This window comes from Fusarium musae, chromosome 10 (genome assembly GCF_019915245.1).
Source record: "Fusarium musae strain F31 chromosome 10, whole genome shotgun sequence".
NCBI classification, from domain to species: domain Eukaryota; kingdom Fungi; phylum Ascomycota; class Sordariomycetes; order Hypocreales; family Nectriaceae; genus Fusarium; species Fusarium musae.
In genome coordinates this window covers 1,077,503-1,096,485 of record NC_058396.1, presented here as the reverse complement: position 1 = coordinate 1,096,485, position 18,983 = coordinate 1,077,503, and the positions used below count along the sequence as shown (strand labels likewise).

Sequence of the window (18,983 nt, the reverse complement as noted above, 5' to 3'; positions counted from 1 at the left end):
GCAGAAGAGGAGTGATGATAACCGGATCCCCAGGCCGCTGATCTCTGTTGCTTCACTGGCCTCTTTCAAGAATTGAAGTAGTCACTGGCATCTTCCAAGTGGCCAGTCAGATCTGGAGACAAAGCCAGCCGTTCGTCGTTAGACAACTTCGGTTGTAAGGCCATGCAGAATGACCGACTACCTTATCTCTACATGCATTGAACCTAATCTGGAGCCATTATGTATCCTACGCCCTTCCATCCGCATCCTCCTACTTTTCTCGGCAATTAGAATACTCGGGTTCGGGTATTTTTCGTCGTAGAACCAGGCCCAGACCGAGTCAAGTGCAGTTAGAGTAGCGTCGCATTCGCCCAACGCCATGCGGGGGATCAGCAATGCTCACTCTCACTTGTCGGAAAAAGACAGTCCCAACCACCTCGCAGTTAGCTTTTCCGCGATGGCTCCTAAGCCCCATGACTAGAGACGGCTGTCGCATTCCCGTTGATGATTATCCAGCGTCTCATCTGGATAAACATGCATGATCCGCTGCCCATTGCAATTATTCAAGACTCCGCAGGCGACCTGGCGAATGAAAACCGGGGAAACCTGTGTTTCTCACCCGTGAGTGAGTGGAGACCACGGATTGATATCATGGTCCCCCAGAGGCCAGAGCAAAACGGGAGAGAGTTATTGAGGCAAATGTCCAACTAAGCCACAGTCCCGAGGCTTTAAGTACTTGTAATCTTCCAAAAGCACCATTCTAGTTTACGTCTACCATCAACAATACACGACACTCATTCTCCTTTCGTAAAGTCGATTGCATAGCCATCATGTCATTCTATAGAGCTCCACCAAGCGGCGTCTGGGCACCAGCAATCACATTTTTCGACCATGAGACAGATACACTAGACACCGATTCACAAGCAGCATACTACTCTTATCTCTCCAAGACCGGTCTTGCAGGCCTGGTTGTACTTGGAACAAATGCCGAGACCTTCCTGTTAACACGTGAAGAGCGCAAGGCATTGTTACAGACAGCACGTCACGCATGCGGGCCATCGTTCCCTATCATGGCTGGCGTTGGTGGACACTCAACCAAGCAAGTCTTGGAGTTCATCGGTGACGCAGCTGATGCCGGAGCCAACTATGTTCTGCTGCTTCCTCCAGCCTACTTTGGGAAGCAGACGACACCAGAGGTCATCAACAACTTCTTTGATGACGTTGCCAAGAACAGTCAACTTCCCATTGTCATTTACAACTTCCCTGTCGTTTGCAACGGCATTGACCTGGATTCTGCCACCATTGCCTCTTTGGCAAAGAAACATAGCAATATTGTTGGTGTCAAGCTGACCTGCGGAGCTGTCGCAAAGATAACGCGGCTTTCAGCAGAGCTTCCTGAGGAACGATTTGCAATCTACGGTGGCCAATCCGACTTCTTGATAGGAGGCCTGGCTGCTGGGTCTCACGGCACCATTGCTGGTTTCGCCAACGTTGTCCCTAAGACAATCGTGCATATCTATAACCTCTACCAAGAGGGCAAGTTCCAAGAGGCCATGGCTCTGCACAAGAAGGCGGCGCTGGCTGAGCAGCCCTGCAAGGCTGGAATCGCGTCAGTCAAGTATGCGGCGACTCTGAGCACAGCCAAGACCGCTGGGATCAAGGGCGCTGCAGAGAAGCTGAAGCCCAGACGGCCATACGTGGAGCCTACAGATGCTGCGAAGAAGAGTATTGAGTCGCAAATATCTGAGATGTTAGAGTTTGAGGCTACGCTCAAGCTACCGGCTGAGAAGGGCAAGTCAAACGGCGTAACGAATGGCGTATCGAATGGGATCATGAATGGAACGTCGAACGGTGTGGCGGTGCATTAAAGCGCCTATGTACTAGATGAATAGTATACTTACTCTACGATGAAATATTGATACAGTAAAACCGACAAAAGACAAGTAAAACGCGTGTTCTCTCATGATCACAAACATGGTGACGTTTTTCAGTACTGTAGTTTAGTTTAGTGGGAGTCTGATATAGTCGGGGGCCTACAGGGTGCTGCCACAGTGGCCCAGGTGCCTACAAGGAGCCCTAGCTTGGCACGGTGCCGGCGTGGTGACAAAGCCCAATTAGGGTGCCTTTAAGGTGCCTTTGAGGTGCCAAAAGTGCTCGTGCAAACACAATGGCTCTTGTATTTCAACCAATTTGAACGTGCTGTAAGCGCCAAACGGCAGAATGATGTTGCGAGAATAGTGTTGGTTAACTTGAAGATAAATATTTCATTTTTAGTGACATCTCTGTATTTTTGTATTTATCTAAGCTTAAGCTATTTGCATTAGCGCGTGCGAGCTGAAAACCATTAGCGGCTTCAGCGCCTCGATGTGCCGGCTCGCAGGGGCAGCAGGTTCGCTAGCCTGGCTTGTTTGATAGCACAGATTCAATCGCATCAGTTTTACCTATGAAGGATTCCATTGCCTCAATCAAATCAACATCTTTGGGCGATAATTTCTCTTCTATAAAAACTCTTCTGGGATATTTAAAAGTGTATTTTCCCCCATCTCTACTATTTCTGCCATACAAGCATCCCATGCATGATCATCCACGCTCTAGGGTCGATGATCAGCGCCAAAGCTCTGTTAACGCCCACTAGAGTATAAGCCTACATACACTACAGCGCCACCAATTTACCGACAAAAAGAAAAACAAGTCGGGACGGGAGTCTTCATAAGGAAAAAGGGGAGCATTAAAACCTCTTGCATTTCCCAGTTCTCTCCAATTCGTAATAATAAATGTCTCTCATTTTTCAACTCACCAAAGTCTTTCGCTTTCTAAACATGGTTTCATCACCATTCCTCGCCGTCGCGTTAGCGGTTTTGGCCATTCGCAGCGTTAATGCTGGTCCATGCCGTCCCTCATCTGTCTCAACCACCGAGGGCTCTATGTCAAGCAGCCTGGAATCCACGCTTGCTCTTTCCACCACTGCTGAGCTTTCTGTCTCTACAACGCAAACTGCAACTGGTTTTAACGCTGCCTCTTCATCTGAAACTTTGGCCGATGCCACCACGACTACCCAAACCGCTCAAGACACCACCACGACAGCCGTCGAGACAACATCGATCACTGAGCCTTCTGTCGCCACAGCTGGAGCAACTCCTGTCTCCGAAGATATCTCAACTTCTGTTACTCTGAGTGATGACACCACGGTCCTCCTTGCCACCACTACGACTACTCGGGCTGTCGAAGACATTGCGACGACAGCCCCAGCAACGACAACGACCACTGAAGCTGCTGGGCCAGACGAGTGCACTCTGAACGTCGAGTGTGAGACTATCTACGGCTTGGCCAAGCCCATTTGCGATGCCGGCACTTGCGTTCCCGACAACAGCCAGCCCAATCCATGCACCGATGACAATGAATGTACTGCCCCCGGCGAAACCTGCTCGGACTCTGGTTTCTGTCATATCGCTTCAGAAGAACCAGATTATTGCGCTGATCAAAACGATTGCCTCTTGTCCGCTAAGCCTGTTTGTGCTATAGGACTCTGCGAGTGCTCCCAATCGACAAACCAATGTACACCACGATCTGATCTGCAATTCTGCCAGTCAAATGCTGGGTGTTCAGCTGGCGCTACTTGCCAGCAGGGTATCTGTGTTGATCAAGTTAACTGTGGTAATCCTTCAGATTGCGATAGCAACTTGGATCTGTGTGTTATTCCTGGAGTATGTGTCTGCCAGAATGGTGTTTGTACCCTTGGCGTTTAAGGGTGTTTGACTATATTGTTCCATGCGGTTTACGCATGATAGATGCATCACATTGGGGGGGGTCCATTATCTAAACCGAGCATAATACTCATATATATTCTTCATAATATCATAATCCTACCATGTTTCCCGCCATTAGCTTCGAACCGCTCACAAAATGCGGGTGACCCTAACCGCCATCACTAGTACTCCGTATCCACTCAACAGCCCCCAAGCAGTGTCTAGAGCACATGCTTGAACAATGGCGACCTGTCTCCCATGTCAAACAGCTCCTCCTCAGTGTACTTCCGCTTAGCTTCCTCGGCAATCTTGGCCTTGCGAGCGTTGGCAATCTTGTAGCTCCACTCCAGGAGAAGGGCAACGATCAGACCAGTACCTCCGAAAGCAAGCGACAAACCAAATCCAGTGTAGTACTTAGGCTTCTCCTTCTCCAGGTACATGAAACTACCGACGATACCACCGACGTTGCCGACGCAGTTCATCATAGCGATACCAATTGCTCGTCTTGATGAGGGAGCGATGTTGTTGGCGTTCCATGACGCAGCGGCGGCTTGGATAGGATATATACCCACAACGGCAAGAACGACGGCGAAGTATGCAACTCCCTTCTTAGCTTCGAGCTCGCCGTTCAGAGAAATCATGATTGAGTAGGCGACTGTAACGATGATCATGGGGATGGCGACGAAGGGCATGCGCCAGAAGAATCGGTCCGAGATCTTGGCAAAACAAATGGCAGAAATGGCAGCAGCGACGTAAGGAGGAGCCGAGGTGAGCTGAGCGTTCGTGTTGCTGAATCCCATCGCCTTTGTGATGGTTGGTAGAGTGAACTTGGTACCGTAAGAGAGAGCAGATTGGCACAGAAGGAAGTAAGCCTGAACATAGACTCTCCAGTTTGTGAGCACCATCTTCAAGTCTTTCCAAGACACCTTTCTCTCGTCTTCGCCAGAGTAACCGCCGCCTTGCTTGATGAACATCGAGAGCTCGAGGAATCGAATTTCTTCAGGATTTAACCATTTTGAAGACAGAGCGGGAGTGTCAATAAGGAAGAAGAAGCAGGCAACACCCAAAACGACTGTAGCCATGCCTTCCAGGAGGAAAATCCATCTCCAGCCCTCCATACCGCCAACACCGTCCATCTCGGCGATACCAGCTGCGAGGAGACCAGAGAAGGCACCAGATAAAGCACTCGCGCAATAGAAATAAGATATTCTAGTAGACAAGTCCTTGGGAAGGTACCAGTAACTATGAAACTGTTAGAGTCTTCGGTGCGTAGACATTCCCTTGTTGAGCTTACCTGCACAGGTAGATAGCACCGGGGAAGAAACCAGCCCTGAGTTGTGATGTTAGCCCCATCTGCAAGACGAGTCTAAGAGTCAACAGATATTGACTTACTCAAAAATGCCAAGAAGAACACGAGTCGCCATGAGACCACCGAAGTTTTGAACAAGTCCAGTGCAAGTCATGACGATACCCCAGCAGACGCATAGCATACCAAGATAAACCGACGGGCGCTTGAACTTCTTCAGAAGAATGTTGCTAGGAACTTCAAGAAGAACATAAGGTACGAAAACTTATCAAAAGTTAGCTCACAGTGAGAGAAAGAGTGAGTGTTGGTGTGACTTACAGATTGACAGAATGGTGTTGTACTGAACACCTGTCATTCCCAGATCCTCTACCATTCCCTCAATCTTCGCATTGCCGATATTGGCCCGGTCGACGTGACAAATAAGATAGAGAATTGAAAGCATTGGCACGAGTCGAACATCAACCTTGCGGAAGACCTTCTTCTTCTGCTCTTCTGTATAACTGTTGTAGAACTCGGCATCTTCAGGTCTCAAGCCAAAGACACGAAAACCGGCAATCTCGATGGCTTCGGAGGTGTTTTCGAGATGATCTGGCTTATGGTCGCCAACCTCAATGTCGCTCTTGGAGATTGAACTTCGAGGAGCCATGATGAAGATGCTGGTACTCCAGGACAGGCTTGTGACTGAGAGCTTATTCCGGCAGACAGAACTTAGCTACTCTAGGACTTGAATCTCAAGAGTTGCGATGCTGAATGGCCGAGCCTTGGAAGTGCTGAGGCAGGCTGGGTATTATAGTTGAGACGACGATTGGGAAAAGCGAAGGAGGTCACTGTAGAGATTAGCTCAAGCGGATGTCCCACATTTCCCCAGACGAAAACCAGTGTAACCCCAGACTTGGCGACACCCAAAGCGGAGTGTCCATGTTTGCCAAGTGCGGGGTATCATTTCTGATGGTCTCATTGTACGGAAAATATCACTCCCAATGCCAACGCCATCTGCTGGGGGATCAATGGGAAGCGCTAATTAGCGGAAAAGCACTGAGTAAAGAGCTTATCCGCGGTGGATCTATGACCAGCCACATCAATCTTTCAAGGAAACATGTCCGATGTGATTTATCCTTTTGATTCGGATATGATTACAGCTCGTGGAGCACTACACCAAGTAATCACGCATGATACCCGTGATGGTTACTCAAAGGAACCGATGTTTACCCCGCAAGTCACAATGACATGACAGCTCAACCATACACAAACCCGGGATAAATAGTCCACCACTCAAGCAATGCAAGTCCAATCAGTAGACTCAACAATCACAGAATACACACTCAACCACAATCATGGCTCTACGAAGCATCATCAAAGAAATTGTCATCACCCCTGTGGCCTTCCATGACATGCCCCTGCTGAACAGCGTGGGTGTACATGAGCCATATGCTTTGCGTAGCATCATTGAGATCGTCACAGAAGACTCGTATGGTCTTGGTGAATCATATGGAGACTCAGCACATCTAGACCGTTTGCAAAAAGCAGCGGACAAGATCAGGGGTCTCTCTATCTACAGCACAAATATCATCTATCAGAAATGTGTTGAGTCACTGAAGACAGATACCAATATTGGTGGAGATGGCATGGGAGGCATGGTAACTACAGCTTCAGTCGCTGACAAGGTCTTCTCGCCGTTCGAAGTCGCATGTCTTGACTTGCAAGGCAAACTGGCCGGGATATCTGTCAGCGACCTTCTCGGTGGACGGGTGAGAGACCAAGTCCAATACTCAGCCTACCTCTTCTACAAATGGGGCGGACACCCTGGTGATGAAGACGACGAATACGGCCCTGCGCTAGACCCTCGAGGAGTGGTGAAGCAAGCCAAGAAGATCATTGACGAGTATGGCTTCAAGGCCATCAAGCTCAAGGGGGGTGTTTTTCCTCCTGCAGAGGAAGTCGCTGCGATCAAAGCTCTACATGAAGCCTTTCCTGATCTGCCGCTGAGACTTGATCCAAACGCGGCTTGGACTGTTGAGACTTCAAAGTGGGTTGCTAAGGAGCTCGATGGTATTGTTGAGTACTTGGAAGATCCAGCTGGGGAGATTGAGGGAATGGCTGCTGTTGCCAAAGAGGCATCGATGCCCCTAGCTACCAACATGGCAGTCGTTGCTTTCGATCATCTCCCACCATCAATTCTTCAAAACGCCGTGCAAGTCATCTTGTCCGATCATCACTTCTGGGGAGGTCTTCGCAAGTCACAAACACTAGCATCCATATGCGCAACTTGGGGTCTGCGACTCTCAATGCATTCCAACAGCCACTTGGGCATCTCACTCGCCGCTATGACGCATCTTGCCTCCGCAACACCAAATCTGGATTATGCTTGCGACACCCACTGGCCTTGGAAGCGCCGAGATGAAGATGTTGTTGTTGACGGCGCGCTGAAGTGGAAGGATGGTGGTGTTGTAGTGCCGACTGTGCCAGGTCTAGGTGTCGAGCTTGATAGAGAGAGGTTGGCAAAGCTTCATCAACAGTACCTGGACTGTGGGTTGAAGAAGCGTGACGATACTACATATATGAAGAGGTTCCAGCCAGATTTCTCTGAAAAGATCCCTCGATGGTAGATACTGGGCGGCGTTCGCCGGATTCAAGCAGAATAATCATACTACGACTTCCATGTATACAATAGTCTCAATTTCTTCAATCTTATACTACAGTATCTAGCGCAGCTCTCATGACCCCGAAACTAGTTTCTCACTACAAAGGAAACCTTCATTGAGTAATATTCTCTCGTGGCAGAGGTCAATTCACATTCAGTGCTATTCCTACCAAGCTTTCCTTCTCAACTAAATCTGACTTTGCCAAGTAAACCATAACTTTTAGTTCAGCTGCGACCAACAGAACATATCCTGAGGAGTATTAGTCTTTTTCAATCTGTCCGATAGTCTGCAACGTCTCCTTCAAATCCTTCGGTTCTTCTGTGAAGACTGTAACCTTTATCTTGTCTCCCTCATTTTCCCATCCGTAGTTTGGTGTCTCATCAGCCTTTCTCCCATAGATCCATTCAAGACCATCAAGAAACCTCTCATTGGTGATGATCAGGTGTTTAGAGATATAGTGAGTCCACGTGGGAGCATTGTTTGGGTTGAAAGCGCCCATGGCATGCATGATCTTGGTGTTAGCTGGAGATTACCTACTTGACTCGTCTGGCAGAATTGGATTTGGTTTGGTTAGGATGTCTCTTCCGTTCTTAGACATGCATATATGTCGTATATGATGCAACGTGCTTTTTCTACTATTATATATCTGAAGAAACACTGTGACTCAGAGAAAATGTGATTTCAGACGCCCTAGATTTGCTACTGAACACAGAAACTGTACCTGAATCATCTTTCGGTCATTCAGTTCCATGGAGCAGATGTCATTTATAAAGTTTTCCGACTATAGAAAATTGAGAGAAGTCATCACATAGCTAAATGTCCAAATCGTTAACTCATCACAGACAAGATCAACGTTGATGATGGTTTGTAGGTCTGACGCAGCTGACATTTTTGGCGTCACGGGACTGTTTTTGTGGAACATAATGACAAGAAACAACATCGATTCACGATCGTTGGTGGTCTGTAATGTGAATATCCAGTTTCTACTAACAATAAAGTAGATGTTCCTGAAAAGGATGTTGGGGCATATTTCAGTGTTCAATCCAAGTGATTAGCTACGATGACTCAGCATTGACAGGGGAGTGTCGTCTTCAGGAGTCGAATTACCCGGGAGTCAGCATCTGACGATTAAAAGCCTGGATTAAACAACAGTCACGTTGCTGCATAGTACTAAGATCTGTCATTGAATGATTCATTCCTTTTAACCATACATCATCGAAGAAAATGGCAGTCGATAAGAAACTAATATCAATGATAGGTTTTGTTTTGTTACTTATACACATTGAGCAAAGCAGACAAACACAAAACATTTCAAAAGCAAATCTCCATCATCGAGCCCACAGCCAAGGTCAAGGTTTTCCCTCTTGACTGATTCTTTTCTTCTTCTTCCAATTAGAGTAACCGCGCGCGCCGGGAAATGTTGCTGAAGTAGAATTCAACTTGATCTGACCACCATTGTTGTCAGCTTATGTGAGCAACTAGAAATGATATATTTGAGGGGCAACGACTGGACTCTCTCTCCTTTCTGACTTCACATTCTCCTTTTCACCGCTTGTGCATTGACTGAAACTACAGAAGTTTATCATAACAATGTCTGCCAACTCAGACCTTAGGAAGCAAATCGAAACTACGGTGAACAGCTTCCTCGCGAGCTACGAGGACGGGAGAAAAGCCAAGGACCCAACCGTCATCAACCGCGATGTTACTTCAGACTGCACTCGCCAACTTCTTCCCGCCTCGCTGTGCAAGGCGCTCGGCCTCCCTGACGAGTTTCTAATGCCCAATGAAATCTACGAGAAGCTCTACGCCGACGATCTTTCCCTTGGCGGCGTTCACAATACCGAGTCAAAGCACTTGACGATCGACGTTGAGGCCCGGCGAGCGGCAGTTGAAAGCAGTGGGGACATGATCTACCATCATGGCGAGACTCTACATCTAGAATTTTCTTGGACTTTCTATCTTACTGGAGATGGTACGAAGATAAGCAGGGTCATCGAGTTCGCTGATAGCACGGCTGTCTTGAAGATGGCGGCCATCGCGAAGGAACTTGCCGCCAGAAGTGGCCAGGGTGAAGAGGTCGATTTTGACGCTACTGGATAGTGCAGCGGTTGAGGGTGATGACCGGAGCCAGTGAATACTTATTATTTTGTGAATATGATAATTTCTCTGCTATTTATAAGGTATTGTTTTATCACAGACCAGAATTTTATGGTGCTTCCAGTGTGATTGGTGGATTCATGGTCAAACAAATTGGTGTCTTGGCGATCAAACAAGTCGAAACAGCACTACAAATAACGAGCAAGGCAGAAAACGTGCTCTCGGTGCAAAAGTTCCGGACTTTTCCGTTATCGCGAAACACTTTGCGTCGATATTCGGTGGAGAACCTCAATTCGATACATGGCGACCCCGAAGCGCCCAAGCACCTGCTCGATACAGTCCGCGGGCCTCTATTTATTTAAACTTAAATATAGAGATTCTGGAGACCGACTGGAGCCCGGGGACGGTCTGAACGCGGGAAGTGAAACCCGGTTAGGTTCCCAATTAACGCGAGCCGGGGCTGTTTATCGCCGATTCCATGGAGTTTTCAATATGTTTGTAGCATGTGAAAGAGTTTTATGTCCGTGGAATGTTCTATTGATCTGCCCGGTATGCCCGAAACTCAAAAGAATGCCCAGCGTGGCTTAAAAGTCTTGGGGACTTTGAGCCGCCTGCGACGTGGCATCCATTGCAGGGATGTTGAGCGCCTCTGCCGTGTCTCCAAGCCACCATCGACAACACCAATGCCATCATTTGTGACGATCTGTTGACTAAGACGGCAGTCTACTTATCTCGCATACGAAATGAAACGCGACAGATCGCAGGTGAACACGATCCCGTAAGAGCCGCAACCAATACCACAGCCCCCCTATCGAAACAAGTTTGAGGACGATCTTCAAACGCGACCTCAAACCCTCCAATACTAATTTAGGCCCCAATCTACACTCCCTGCTCACGTCCACGGGTTTGATATCTACGCCCAATGGGATCCAACGGCTCTCATTCCATTTTCTCCACCGACAAGGTTAAGCTTAAGCCTCATTAGCATTGGTACGAGTTAGGTGACGAGTAAGACAACCAGAGCGGGACGTGCAGGGCATATCCATTGGCTCACCGTTGATCTTCGAGACGATCGCACTGATATACAGCAAGGGACAGCTCAGGAGCTATCCCAATGTTTTGGGTCTCATATCTTATACACGAGACTTCGTTGGCCAGCAGCCTTGCTACGCTTTGCGGCTCAGACGTTACCCGCTGTCGCGCCCGCCACTAAAATTAGTCTAGTTTGCGTGTCATGTCCAAGAATCGAGTAATGAAGATCTGGTCTCCAGTAAAGTGCAGGCATGTGAGATTCGTAATGATATTTGCAAAAGTGCCGAGACGATGGCGATAGTGCTTGGGCTCTTATCGCCGTTGGCGAATATTTATACCTAGTGCCAAGCCCCTGAGTATCTACCGCTCTGCCTGTATCAACAGCAGAACGCCTTAACTCTAGTCCACTACTCTCAAGTAGGAGTCTGGTGACTATATACATCAGTGGAACCCTCTTCGCCTTTTCTTCTATCTCTATTCCAGCTCAGTTTACAAAAATATTTCTGCATTACCATGGCGCATCACGATACGAGGATACACGATTCCAACATGGATCGCGACAGTTACAACCTCGACAACCTCTCTACTCAACGCAACCATCATGAGTCACATCGACCAAACTCACCATCAGATCTCATGTCCGGAGCCTCGACCGATATTGAGTCCGGCACATCAACACCGACACACATCAAGGATGCAAACCAACATCCTTCATTCGATATTTACGATCCGAACCGACCTAAACTTGGCTTGCGTCAACGGATGAAGCACTTTACTTGGGCTTGGTATACATTGCCCATGAGTACTGGTGGTTTATCACTTCTCTTCTTCGCTCAACCGAACCAATTTCCTGGCCTCAAGACCATTGGTCTGGTTATTTATATCATCAACCTCATAATATTTACCTGCGTGACTACGGCGATGGTATCACGGTTCTTCCTTCACCCAGGATCATTTGCCAAGTCCATGACACATCCACGAGAGGGTTTCTTCTTGCCTACATTTTTCTTATCTATAGCCACCATCATTACCAGTAGCGATCGGTATGCGATACCGAAGGACAATTCAAACCTGGTCTGGGCTGTCCAGGCCACCTTCTGGGGCTACCTTGTCGTCACCCTCATCCTATCTATAGGACAGTACAGCTATGTCTTTGCAGCACATAGCTTTGCTCTCACCACTATGATGCCTACTTGGATCTTACCCATCTTCCCCATCATGCTTTCGGGCACTATCGCATCGGTCATCGCTGAGACTCAGCCTCATGTTGCTGCTGTGCCGATCATTGTTGCAGGACTAACCTGCCAAGGCCTCGGACTCAGTGTTGCTGTTATGATGTATGCTCACATGATTGGACGCTTAATGCAAGCAGGCCTGCCCAACAGAGAACATCGCCCAGGTCTTTTCATGTGCGTTGGACCCCCTGCATTCACTGCCCTGGCTTTGATAGGCATGGCTGAAGGTTTACCTGAAGACATCGACTTCATCCAAGATGGAACATTTATCAATGTCGGAATGGTTCGGTTGATAGCTACCATGAGTGCTATCTTCCTTTGGGCTTTGAGTTTGTGGTGGTTTGGCATCGCGGCCGTTGCTGTTATTCAGTCTCCCCCTAAGTACTTTCATCTTGGTTGGTGGGCAATGGTTTTCCCCAACACTGGTTTTACTCTCGCTACTATCTCTATCGCTAGATCCCTTGGCAGCAAGGCCATCGGATGGGTCGCTACCGGAATGAGCATCATCATTCTCTCCGCTTTCGTTTTCATTTTCTACAGCCACGTTAGGGCTGTCCTCTCCCAAGACATCATGTACCCAGGACGGGATGAGGATGTCGAGGACCACTGAGTCGAGCATTTCAGCGCAGCGTAACTAGACTTCTAAATTGCATAAAGGAACATAAAAATGTTATACACTACTACTCGCATATACTGTCGTTTCCCCTTCACTACCCCCGTCCCGTGCATCGCGATCAATCGTTTCTATAACAAGGCTTTAATATTCACTCGTTAGTTAGTTTCACCTTTGAATTGATATCATATTTGAATTTGAATCACTCCGTTTCCTAATTAAGAAGTCTCTTATCTATGCTAGTCCATTTTCACTGTTTCGATTGTTTCATATATCTACGATAAGATCAACCGATCTGAAACCGCATCTTGAGCTCCGAGTCGCATCCCCTTGTCACTATCGCCGGAGTGCAATGCTGCAGCGGAATATTTCTGAATATTTCACTCACTAAAAATAGTCCCCCTTTCACTGATGCACTTGAGACGGTTGTAAATATGAACTTTCTAGTAACTGTCACATCATTGGCTGGGTAATGCACCTCCTTTGTTTGTCATGAGTCGCAGCCCGCGTGCAATCCACTCCTAATGCCACCCTGCAAAAGACCCAGACCCGGGAAATCCGCGCATTGGTTCAAGACCGAACTTCCTGGTGAGCTTAGCTTCTTCCGTAACAAGGTAGAGTTGTCTTGTTGCAGTTTGCGACTTTCATCCTTACTGACTAACCGTGTTTAGGACACCTATCGAGTCCCAGCCAGTCAAGCTTCTTGCCAAGATAGGTTTTTCATCCATTACTCTTATTTGGCGATAATAGCTCACTTCTCAATAAGCACTTGGTAATTCTCGGATGCATGTACGTAATCAATGCTGACGCCCCTCACTTGGCTGATGAACCGGTTAAGAGAGGTTGTAGTATTCAGGGTCAGATGCTGACGGTCTTATAAGCCAGCACTCAAACTAAGAAAGCAATCAATGTAAGAGACTGGAAACATTTGCAGCTATGTCTGAATCAATGACCGAAAAACTCCCCACCCTACCCTTTGATCTGACTCCCCATTGGTTCAGTGCGAAACTTGGGCATGAGGTCAAATCAGTAGAGAATACACGCAACATCTGGGGAACCGCGAGTAAGCTATTCTACACAATCACCTACGAAAATGAAACAGATCAAGAAAGACCGGTCGATATCTGTGTCAAGGGAGTGTTTGACCCCAAGATGATTGAAGCTCAGCCATGGACCATCAGTCTAGCGCAACGAGAAGCAGAGTTCTTCAGCAAGGTTGCACCAAACATCAGTCATATGATCTTTCCAAGAGGTTGGTGGAGCGGAACAGATGAGAAGCAGGGGATTGCGATCATGAACGATCTCGTCAGCGAAGGTTGCACCTTTCCAGCCGAAGTTGCTTCATATTCTGTAGACAACGTCAAGAATGGTGTTGAGCAGCTGGCAGGTCTGCATGCGCAGTACTGGGGCCAGAGTCAGGAGGACCATCCATGTAAGAACCTTTGGAAATAATTCCGTAACCAGCATCTCACACACTTACAGGGATCTGGAACAACTACGATCCTGCCATGACATTCATGTGCAGATCGTGGGATGAAGTGGTTAGAAGACCCGGGCGCCCCCAGCTTCCGGAGTATCTGATGGACGGGACTCGATGTAACGAAGCCTTAGATCGTTACTACGCTGAGCGGAACCCACGTTTCCGCACCCTTCTGCATGGAGATACCCATATCGGAAACATCTACTTCACAGCTGATAACCGCATCGGTTTCCTAGACTGGTCAGCGTTCCACTTTGGCTCATGCTTCCATGATGTCGTGTATCACATGACGGCTATGCTCAGCGTGGAAGATCGCAGGGCCCATGAGATGGAGATACTGGATCACTATCTTGAGACACTTCATAGACTTGGAGGTCCCAAGTTTGACCGGCATAATGATCCTGAGGTTATGGTGGAGTATAAGCGATCATTCATGACCAATGTTATCTGGCTCATTTGTCCGGATGGTCTCCAAAGCAAGGAGCGTGTCGCTGCTTTGTGTGAGCGAACTGTTGCCACTTATGACGACCATAAGGTTATTGACGTGATTCTGGGTCAGCCGAAACCGGCAACATGAGTGAGGTTCTCCTCGGATGACAGGATTTGTTTGTACCTTCTATTTGGATGGTAAACTAACCCTATATTGTTAGCCAGAACCATGACGAGTTTAACATTCACCATGTTGCATTTCCATGTCTTGTTATGATGTTGTGCGATCTGACGACTACGTGCTTGATTCATGACGCGCCGTATTGTGTTGGTAGGATGAAGTTCTTAGATATAATCTATAGGTAGCGAATCACAGATAAATTATCCCGCTCAACACTTTTGATCAGTGACCAAAACATTGGTTATTGTAACTTCACTCTCGCTGACGCAACGTAATGAATAAGGTAGTTTACATTAATCAAAAGGCGTAGCTCTCGGTATGTGCTCGTATTATACCAAATCAATCCACGATGAGAGGGGTGCATCAGACACTGATGAAAAGAAGTAGGACATTTATTATCAGTGCTTCTTGATGGTTCTGTTTGTATCGAGGGCGTGAGCACTTAGGGATAACTAGACTATGGAGGTCTGCAGTTCAACCATGATGTCCTTGCTCACGCTTGTCCTTAACGCTTGTTCTTCTGCTTCTTCAAGCACCCGTCACATATGGACTCTATCTCCTTCCTCTGGACCGACGTCCCGTTCTCGCAAGCGCCCATGGCGCCGCCCTTCTCCCTTGCCTTGGCACAGGGGACGTCGTCCCACTCACCTTTAAGGTGAAGGTAGCAATTTCTGCAGGAATACTTTCTTTGGACCTTGATACACATGTCTAGCAGGCCAAAGGTGGTTTCAATATGCTTGACTATTGTATGGCTTCGGTTTGAAGAGATTTCTTGATCTTGAGGTGTTTGTTTGCGATGGAAAAGGGTTTAGGAGTGGATGGTCCAATATTTATACCTTTTATCGATATATGGTTCACTGTAAGAGAGTTTAGATTAACTGTAATAGGACATGTCATATATCCTCTGTTAAAAACCAGAAGGTAGTCGACTCCTGTCCGAATCTAATATTGACTTCCTTGACCTACGCATTTGCCAGCTTTCTAAATCTCGGCTCAAACATGTTCAGCCAAGGTCTCTCCTGCCGCAAAGACGCTTCAGCCATCTGTTCTAAGAAGTCTTGGATCCCATTGAACGGGTAAACGGTAAAGTCCCATGCAGTCCAACTAATTAGTCCCCATTCAAGGTTCTTGAAATTTTCCATGCTCCCGTAAGTCTCTTGAACAAGGCGGTCAAGCTCACGACGCTGGGTGTCATTTCTTTCCTCATAGGTCTTGAAGAAATAATCTTTGGCTGGCTGAAGTCGGTCCTGACCTATGAGAAATAAATGGCCAGCCCTGTCTTCGTCGTTGATATCGCCCGATAAACAGATACACCGAGACTTTTCGAAATTTGGCCACTCCAGCATGTTTCCCGTGCCTGCTAGTGGCTCATGGCTACTCAGCAAGGGAAGTTCGTTGCCTTCAAGAAAGTCGACCTCTTGCCAATTGACGTCCTGGGCGCCAGCCAGGTAGTCTACAAGATTCTGGCCGTCCCAAATTGAGTCAAGACCATTGCTGATGCTGAGGAACTCTTTATAGTCTTCTGGAAGAGTTACGCCCAGTCGCTTCTCCAAAGCTTGTATATCCGAAACGGTACATCCCCGTCGAAGTAGACCATCTGTATCCTTTGGTCGATTCCGGAGGTTATCATGCGGACGATAGGCATCCAGCGTATCATAAGGATAGTTGTTGAACGTATTCTTGCTGATAATATTGACCAGCTTCTCAATAGACCGACCTGCATATCGACGTCTCGGTCCACCCTGCAAGCGGTTCTGGGACATTTGACAGGCACGAATTACGGCTGGCCGGAGTTTGGCAGCGTGAACGCTGAGAAATTCCAGAACCTAGTTCTTCTCGCGTTGCGAATCTTTGACAGCAATAGGTTTTTGAGGATGTTTTCGTCTCTCATATCAACAAAGAGAAGTACTTTTTCATAACACAGATTGCTGTACGATATGGTACAACTTTTTAAGAGACTGAGGGCGTGTCGTTGGGTGCGGTTTCAGACGAGTGTGGCTACTCTAGTGTTGCTTACCGCACTGTTGCTTACCGCTACTGTTGCTTACCGCCACTGTGGCTTAACATCGATGTCACACAACACCAGCACAAACACCGTTGCGCGCTTCTTCCTGTCACATAAGCACTACGTATTCACACTTAAGACTCTACACACAGCAATCGAGGCTACAATAAGGTACTTCAATCAAAACAGTTATACTTGGCATTTACTGACACCTTCTAATAGCTGGCGAAAATGGACTTTTTGCGCAATCGTCCCAGGCCTGTTGGTCTGAATCTCAAAGGGATGTTGTTGAGATTGGGGAAGCGATCGGGCTGGGATGACCCGTCTATGCAGGCCATAATCCAACGATTCATCAATACTTTCGAAAGTATCAAGGGTGACATGAGCACTGCCTTGGCCGATGATCTAGACTGGTTTTGTTGCGCTAAGCTTTGTCGCATGACTAAGTCCTTCGCCATGGATATTACCACTTGCCCAGTCTACCAAGAGCTCGAGACAGGCATCAGCTTTGTCGAATGGTTCTTCCTCGCCTGTGCATACCATCCCAACAACGAGAATCTCCGCTCCCACAGAGACTAGTTATCAAAGTGGTGGCAGGTAAACTTCCCGACCGATCGAGTGATTTTTCCTCGCGTAGTGAGCGCCGAAAAGCAACAAGAGCTATACTTCGGCCCAAAGAAGAAAGCAAATCCCCGCGATGCTCAGCCTGAAAATGGAACGAACCAACCTGGTGCAACGGAAGCAACTGTGGGTTATGTGCGCTTGATACATTCATACAAAACAAATGCTGATACGATATAGAGTACGGAACCATCATCTCCTCTACGTTCTGGAGTTGGCACCCCTAACGGGGACTCTCAAAATGGCCCAAAGTCCATCATGAATCCAATAGTTATGGCCCAAATGGTCATTGCTGGCCAACGTGCACTGGAGCGAGTTGATGGCGTCGAATCGCGAGTCCAATTGGTGGAAAGTTCCCACGAATCGCTGGTGTCGGCCAAGGAGCAGCAAGCCCAAAAGATCTTAGATCTGGAGAAGGCATTGAAAGACCAAGGTGATGCGATGGAGACACTGAAAGAGGAGACCAAGGTTCTTCGTGGGGGCTTGGCGGCACAGATCCGCGCCTCTATCCAACAACAGGTGAAAGCCGAGTTGGGAGTAGACTGAGCAAACCTTGAGGTCCTTTCGCTTTTGAATGAGCTTCTTGAGAAGCGCAAGCAGCATGTCGGTATTGGTTGTTCGCTCGTGAGCTTCATCTATCATGATACAGGCCTGGTGGTGTTAGACGAAAGGCGCGTAGAATAATATAAAAAACATACATATTTGGAGAAATTGGCGTCGCCAGCATATTGCTGGAGTAATAGGCCATCCGTAAGGAATCCAAGACGCGTAGAGCCTGAACTTTTGTTGTCGAATCTGACCTTGTACCCGACAATACCGCCCAGAGGCACGTCCAATTCTTGAGCAACACGGGTTGCGACGCTGGTTGCTGCCACTACTCGTGGTTGGGTACAAGCCACACGTAGGTCGCTTGCCCACTCGTCAAATAACACAAATTGCGAAACTTGTATTGTCTTACCCGACCCCGTATCACCCACTACAATGGTGACCTGAGAATGGTTAGTCAGTCAGCTATTCAATTTTCCTTACTGCTGCACCTGAAGGAGGCAAAACTTCAATTTGAGATTGGAAGAATATCAAGCCAAGCATGATGTAGCTATAGGTAGGATATAAATCACTTACTTGCTCCGAGTGGTACTTGTCAAGAAACTCTTGTCGCTGGGAGCGTACCGGGAGCTTCTTGCATCGATCTTCGTGGATTTGGAGATACTCCTTGGAGTACTCCTTGTTCTCGAAAAAAGGGTTCATTTTGCCGTCTTCGATAGCGGCGGCCTCGGCGGCTGTGGTCTCATTTCTTATGAGACTGTTCATTCTCCATCGTCTTGGTTGGTGGTTGGTGGTTGGTGATGTGTTGGTGTTGGTGGTTGGTGTCGGTGTTGGATGTGGTTGGTGATAGTTGCGTGATTGCGGATGTGAAAAACTCTTTGTGTGCGTTACCACGTGACTGGGTGACCCGAAGATTTCAAGGGAAAAGTTACCTACCTTAGTACCCATTTACCATGCCATGCACTGGTACCTAAGTACATAGGCAAGGTGGCCAGCTGTGAGCAGTGTCATCATTCAATCACGGACTTTGACCTTACTACACACAATTGCACTACGCTCGACATTCTGTTG

General features: G+C 47.7%; 9 protein-coding genes across 9 annotated transcripts; 6 read left to right on the top strand and 3 right to left on the bottom strand.

Moving 5' to 3' along the window:
• Nucleotides 1-809: 809 nt before the first annotated feature.
• Nucleotides 810-1,847, top strand: J7337_012520 (uncharacterized protein; the record flags this gene model as incomplete). The annotated part of the gene is made up of 1 exon (XM_044830038.1): nucleotides 810-1,847. One exon carries the CDS (start codon nucleotides 810-812, stop codon nucleotides 1,845-1,847), a length of 1,038 nt encoding a protein of 345 aa, XP_044674954.1.
• Nucleotides 1,848-2,798: 951 nt separating this feature from the next.
• Nucleotides 2,799-3,725, top strand: J7337_012519 (uncharacterized protein; the record flags this gene model as incomplete). The annotated part of the gene is made up of 1 exon (XM_044830037.1): nucleotides 2,799-3,725. The coding sequence occupies one exon, from the start codon at nucleotides 2,799-2,801 to the stop codon at nucleotides 3,723-3,725; it is 927 nt and encodes a 308-aa protein (XP_044674953.1).
• A 221-nt stretch (nucleotides 3,726-3,946) lies between these two features.
• J7337_012518 (uncharacterized protein) lies at nucleotides 3,947-5,677 on the bottom strand (the record flags this gene model as incomplete). The annotated part of the gene is made up of 3 exons (XM_044830036.1): nucleotides 3,947-4,967; nucleotides 5,118-5,295; nucleotides 5,350-5,677. The coding sequence occupies 3 exons, from the start codon at nucleotides 5,675-5,677 to the stop codon at nucleotides 3,947-3,949; spliced, it is 1,527 nt and encodes a 508-aa protein (XP_044674952.1).
• A 688-nt stretch (nucleotides 5,678-6,365) lies between these two features.
• Nucleotides 6,366-7,637, top strand: J7337_012517 (uncharacterized protein; the record flags this gene model as incomplete). Its single annotated transcript, XM_044830035.1, has 1 exon — nucleotides 6,366-7,637. One exon carries the CDS (start codon nucleotides 6,366-6,368, stop codon nucleotides 7,635-7,637), a length of 1,272 nt encoding a protein of 423 aa, XP_044674951.1.
• Nucleotides 7,638-9,263: 1,626 nt separating this feature from the next.
• J7337_012516 (uncharacterized protein) lies at nucleotides 9,264-9,773 on the top strand (the record flags this gene model as incomplete). Its single annotated transcript, XM_044830034.1, has 1 exon — nucleotides 9,264-9,773. One exon carries the CDS (start codon nucleotides 9,264-9,266, stop codon nucleotides 9,771-9,773), a length of 510 nt encoding a protein of 169 aa, XP_044674950.1.
• Nucleotides 9,774-11,351: 1,578 nt separating this feature from the next.
• Nucleotides 11,352-12,647, top strand: J7337_012515 (uncharacterized protein; the record flags this gene model as incomplete). Its single annotated transcript, XM_044830033.1, has 1 exon — nucleotides 11,352-12,647. The coding sequence occupies one exon, from the start codon at nucleotides 11,352-11,354 to the stop codon at nucleotides 12,645-12,647; it is 1,296 nt and encodes a 431-aa protein (XP_044674949.1).
• A 939-nt stretch (nucleotides 12,648-13,586) lies between these two features.
• Nucleotides 13,587-14,707, top strand: J7337_012514 (uncharacterized protein; the record flags this gene model as incomplete). Its single annotated transcript, XM_044830032.1, has 2 exons — nucleotides 13,587-14,082; nucleotides 14,133-14,707. 2 exons carry the CDS (start codon nucleotides 13,587-13,589, stop codon nucleotides 14,705-14,707), a joined length of 1,071 nt encoding a protein of 356 aa, XP_044674948.1.
• A 995-nt stretch (nucleotides 14,708-15,702) lies between these two features.
• On the bottom strand, nucleotides 15,703-16,503 carry J7337_012513 (uncharacterized protein; the record flags this gene model as incomplete). Its single annotated transcript, XM_044830031.1, has 1 exon — nucleotides 15,703-16,503. One exon carries the CDS (start codon nucleotides 16,501-16,503, stop codon nucleotides 15,703-15,705), a length of 801 nt encoding a protein of 266 aa, XP_044674947.1.
• Nucleotides 16,504-17,768: 1,265 nt separating this feature from the next.
• J7337_012512 (uncharacterized protein) lies at nucleotides 17,769-18,614 on the bottom strand (the record flags this gene model as incomplete). The annotated part of the gene is made up of 3 exons (XM_044830030.1): nucleotides 17,769-18,017; nucleotides 18,065-18,355; nucleotides 18,489-18,614. 3 exons carry the CDS (start codon nucleotides 18,612-18,614, stop codon nucleotides 17,769-17,771), a joined length of 666 nt encoding a protein of 221 aa, XP_044674946.1.
• Between the last annotated feature and the right edge of the window lie 369 nt (nucleotides 18,615-18,983).